General features: G+C 41.0%; 1 protein-coding gene across 1 annotated transcript; it reads right to left on the bottom strand.

Annotated features, from left to right (window-relative positions):
- Positions 1-1,673: 1,673 nt before the first annotated feature.
- On the bottom strand, positions 1,674-2,603 carry LOC132654054 (vomeronasal type-1 receptor 44-like). Its single transcript, XM_060383337.1, has one exon. The coding sequence runs from the start codon at positions 2,601-2,603 to the stop codon at positions 1,674-1,676; it is 930 nt and encodes a 309-aa protein (XP_060239320.1).
- Positions 2,604-5,496: the final 2,893 nt, after the last annotated feature.

The raw sequence follows: 5,496 nt of genomic DNA, 5'->3' as shown, positions 1-5,496 counted from the left end.
TGTAGACAGAACATGGAATAGATCTTCTTTGATATTTCTCTTTCCAGCAACCAGGTTCCAGTTATTTTTTTTTAGATTTTATGTAAGTGTCAACACTGAAATTACTGAATTCCAGGTCAGGTGGGGTTCATGTTTGTGACATTCCCTTGCTTTGAGTGACAGATAACAGTTTTCCTGTGTGAAGTACGCCTCTAAGTGTGTGTTCTTCTCTGTAATGTATGCCCCTGGGTGTGTTCAGCTGTGTAAATTTTTCGTTGTATGTACCGTTGTGTGAAGTGTTTCTTTCTGATTGTGTTCAGCAGTGTTCATTGTGCCTCTGAGAGTGTTCAGCAGTGTGAATTATGCCGCTGATTGTGTTTGGTTGTGTGAAGTCTTCCTGTGAGTGTGCTCAGCTGTGTGACATGTGTGACTGAGTCTGTGTTCCATCACATGAAGGGTGCTCTGAGGAGGTATCTGATTAGTCTCCAATAAGCAGGCACGCTGCAAGCCCTCAGTTCCCTGGAGTAGATCAATAGTACAGCTGAGTAACTATCTGTGACTAGTTTACTATTTACATTTGGCTATGATATTTTGAGCACAGATAAAGCACTTTGTTTATGGTCTCTATTCCTTTGACAACCCTAAGCTTCGTCTTTCATAAGTAACTCATCAAGTTTGTGGAGTGTGTCTGACTGGAATGGCAGACATTCGTGATGGTCTTCATGTTCTCACTAGCATTTCTTGGCACAGGGAGGCCATGACCTGATTCCACATCCTGACACCCCTAGATTAGACAGTGGCTGCTCCTACCTTTGACTTTTTTAAATTTGGCCATAGGAGCACGATTATGCAAATGACATTATGGTTCTCTGCATATCATTTTAGCTCTGTGTATTTGTGTGTGTGTTCTGCATCCTGTGATAATTTATTCTCAAAACAATGTTTCCTTGTGTATTTTTCCAAATATAAACAATTGAGGCATTCATTTATTGAAAATGCCATAGTTGCCACATATTTAAAGTAATGGTTGTGCCAGAGAGTTGGCTCAGCACATAAGTAAACTGTTTTCTAGAAGACTCAAGTTCAATTACCAACACTCACACTTGGCTGGCCCACAACTGCCTATAAGTCTAGCTCTAACAGTAATTGACACATCTGGGCTCCAAGAGCATCTGCACTCAAGTGCACACACACACACACACACACACACAGTTAAAACTTAAATCATTGTTCAAAAAATTAAAAATAAACTATGCATGGTGACACACACCTTTGTTCCCAGCACTCAGGGAGGCAGAGGCAGGTGGATCTCTGTGAGTTTGAGGTCAGCCTGATCTACAAAGAAAGCCCAGAAGAGCCAGGGCCACACAGAGAAACTGTGCTTCAAATTCCTAAATAAATAAATAAATAAATAATAAAAAGTAATGTGCTAATGAAGGTCAGATGAAAGACATCTCACAGATCTTTGTGGAAAACCAATTGAGAAAGATAAACCTCATGTGATATCTGAGTGGAAATGCAGTTTAATCTTCTTTTACATACTTGCCATCCATAAACAGAGTAAACAGATGTAATGGGAAAAGGATGTTTTCACATATCAGTTTAAACCTTGGAATGTTCCTACTATGTCATGATCATAGCTCTGATGACAACATATTGGACTGTATTAAGGGATCATACCCATTCCTGAATAATCACATATTTACTTTCCTGTCCCACACTGACCTCAAAAATTTAATTATATGCTTTTCAGTGCAAATAAACACAAGGGGACTGACTGTGGCATAGCTATGGGACACAAGAATATGAATAAAGTAGAATAGTAAGCCATCTTTGAACTTCATTCTTGATTGCAAGATAACAGTCTCCAAAATGCAGAGAAACACAAAGAAGCTCATGAGCAGCAGGATGGTCCGGGTGGCCCTTTGCTCTAGAGATGCTTTTGGAGACAGGCTGGTGCTGTGAAGATGCCAGGCCTGCTTCATGTGTCTGTACAAGAGAGCCACCATGTACCCACTGGAGAGGACCATGAGACTGATAAGAAAGGCTTCCCTGAAGAAAAACAATGTGGAAAATGTGCTTTGTCTGGAGTAACTCAGGGGTAGAAGTGAGCAAGACTGAGTAACATACATAAAATTATCTGAGGTTGAATTGGAGACGGCGCTATTTGATACCAAGAGGTAACTGCTAAAAGACATGTAGAGAACACAAAGAAAAAGGGCACAGGAGATGTGATGGAGAGATTTATGTTTAAACTTGTGTAAACAGCAGCTTCTAGGGCTGAGGATGATGGTCCAGAGGACATTCAGCAGACAGGCAGCACAAAGGGAGAGGCCCCTCGAGAACCTGTGCACATAGATAAGGGATTGGCATGTGGTGGGGTCCCACCTCCCCTGAGACATAAACATGTCTGCAGCTATGAGTCCCATAGTTAGCAGCATCAGTAGTTGGGTCAGGGTCAAGAAACCAATGGCGAGATCAATGGGTTTAGGCCTGTGCGCACCAATGAGCATGCAGAGATGGAAGACGAAAAGGATGCTGTTGGCTGAGATCCCAACACTCATTTCAGAGAACAAGGTGATTTTAATGTTTGTGTTAGTGTGGAGTATGCTGGCCTTATTCATTGTGTGTGTATTTGCAAGTATCAAAAGTCTGAGGAGAAAAGAGAAAACTCTTCATTACAATTACTGCTAATGAAGCATTACCCACCAACACTGAGCTGGCAACAAGATGTCAATTCATCCCAATTATAACTTGTCTAATTGGAACTCAGCACCAGCTCACAACTCCTTGAGACGATCCCCATAGTCCTCACTGTCCCCACTGTCCTGATGCTTCTCAAACAAAACTGAACTCTGCAGACCATAGTGGGGCTGTCTCAGAATACAAACTTTCTGGTACATTAAACATTTTCAGAAGTTATAAAAAAATTTCCTCTCCTGGTCCACATGTTTGGTTTATTAAGGGGTAATAGCTGCATCTCACTTGATTGTCAGACACACATGCACAGGATCGTTTATCTCAGTGCCCTCTTCCCTGCTGGTCAAGTATTCATTCACCTTCTTTTTCATTCATTCATTATTCATTTATTTTCTTTGTTTCTTTCTCTTCTTCTCTCTCCCCTTTGTCCCCCTTACCTCTGAGTCCTCCTCCTCCTATTCTCTCTCTCTTTCTCTCTCTGTCTCTTTGTCTCTCTGTCTCTCTCTCTCTTTTCAGTTTTTCTCAGGGTTTCTCTATGTAGTCCTGGTTGTCCTGGAACTCACTTTGTAAACAAAGCTGGCCTAGTACTCGGAGATCCTCCTGCCTTTGCCTCCTGAGTGCTGGGATTCAAAGCATGCACCACCACTGCCCAGCCAAATGTTCTTAATAAATCTCCAGAACAAATAATTACCAGTTTGGACCCTGAATTGAATCCTACTGACTATCTGCCATTCATCGACGTGTGACCATAAGCACTCAGAAGATGAGCTCCAGTCAGCAACTCTGGAGCATATGCACAGTCATGGAGACCCTAGGTGTGAAGATGCTACATACACACCAAGAATGGAACTGTTTCTAGCACAGAGTGATCTCTGTACAGGTCACCTGCTGGTTTTCTCATGCAGTGGCCTGGGAGACAGAATGCAGCTCTGTGAATGACTGATCAGCTCCTTCCCTGCATGAAACAGAAAAGAAAAAAATTACCCGAAAATCTAGAATGATGGAGACAAGTTCACTTTCCAGAGAGTTTGAAATCTTGGTCTTTCTCTGAACTCTGGTAAGTGACTCTGCCTCCAACCTATGAATTTAATCTCCAGCCATGAGATCCAGTATGGTCTGAGTTCAGGGTGAGCATACTCCTTTTTTTCCCCTCTTTTGACAGGTAAAATCAGGGTAGTAAACAAAACTACAATTACAATAGACTTAGGGCCATCTCATTCTAAGGTCATAAGTAAATGAAAAGTGTTCACCCAGTCTTGAGGGATGGGCTCAACAAGAGTCTTAAGTCTCCATTGCCTTCAAGTTGTAGGGGACTTGGCCAGACTTCAGGGATGTAGGAAATTCAGTGGGCATTTTATGTAGAGCTCATCATTTCCTTTAATGACGATTAAATACACACAAAGTATATAATATTGTAAAAAGTTTCCCAAATAAACATTAATGAATTATCAACTGAAAATCAAGGGTGTGAGATGAAATAACTTTATAGCTTTTCAGAACATATTGCACTGTAATACAGTATACTGACAAGAAGCAAAAATGTTTTCAATGATCTAAGTATTTGTTCTTATATCCACAGATGAGTGTAACCCCCACTTCTCAAAAACAAAACTTCTCTTTGCAGCAGAATGAGATCAGTACAGAAAACCACAGCTGATCAAGATGTAGAGTTGTGGATCCTAGTCTTGGTGGACCCATCTACCAAAGAACTCCTGTAAGCAAGGCTCAGAGAACATTGCTTCTGAAGATGGCATGGAGAGATTGAAAGCAGGGGTTAGGGAATTCACTGTGAGATTGTGTCTCTCAGTATAGTTAAGGAGCTACAGCAATAACCTTACCCACATGAGTGCCTAAACACGAGCTAAACATGGACAACAACACTTAGACATGCCAAGTTACAGGAAAACCACTGCTCAGCCCTTCTCAAAGAACTACAGGAAACTAAGGAATGCCAAGAGCAGGAGCAACAGTCTTCTCCAGGGAAGAGCACACCAACTGGTAGTCCAAAATGAAATTATCAGCCCTGAAAACATGCAAACACGTCACATTATACAGACTGAGCAGGTCACAGTTATGCATCTGAGACTACATATGTATATAATAACAATTAAAGAAAAGAGGCCGTGAACATGAAGGACAGCACAGGGAAGATTTTTGGATGTGTTTTGAGAGAGGAATGGGAAAGGACATATTATATATTTACATAATAAGCTTAAAAATCAATGAAATACTTATAAAATGAGGGAATAAGGAAAATGTTAAAATTCATAATTGCTTGATAAGAATGAATAATTCAGAGCTGAAATTGATACTTGATAAAAACAATAATTTGAGTTTCCTCACATAAAAATTCTATAACAGCAACACAAAATGCTAGTTCTTCAAAAGATTGGTGGCCACCAGGCACAGAGAGTCATGATTAAGCTCTTCAGATTTTTCTTTCTGTGAATCTGTGGAGTTCCTCATAATGCCCTTGCTCCTCCCTGACCTCAGTCTCAATGAAGAGAAGTCAGCGGTGATGACAAGGAAGGAACAGGAAAGAAAAGAAAGAGGAGGAGGAAATTCAGTTCCATCAAGAGGTGACATAAAATAACAGTTTAAGGCACACAGCCAATATGGTTGTGTCTGTGCCATGATAACCCCAGAAAAATAAACAGTAATCAAGCCTTCAGGACAAAGAGTAGCTGTGCACACTGGTGCTCAACCTGAACGTCAGCTTGTGACCTGTGTGCACCCATAATGGTAGCCATGGGTTTAATACACACATTTCGTGGAGGAGAAAGTACACATTGGTAAGATTTCAAAAGTTTAAAAAAC

This window comes from Meriones unguiculatus, chromosome 5, assembly GCF_030254825.1.
Source record: "Meriones unguiculatus strain TT.TT164.6M chromosome 5, Bangor_MerUng_6.1, whole genome shotgun sequence".
NCBI lineage: Eukaryota > Metazoa > Chordata > Mammalia > Rodentia > Muridae > Meriones > Meriones unguiculatus.
The sequence above is the reverse complement of the archived record's forward strand: the minus strand, read 5'-3'. Positions and strand labels throughout refer to the sequence as shown.

Bases quoted from the DNA above. Each gene is read 5' to 3' on its own strand.
- LOC132654054 (XM_060383337.1), bottom strand. From the start codon at position 2,603: ATGAATAAGGCCAGCATACTCCACACTAACACAAACATTAAAATCACC.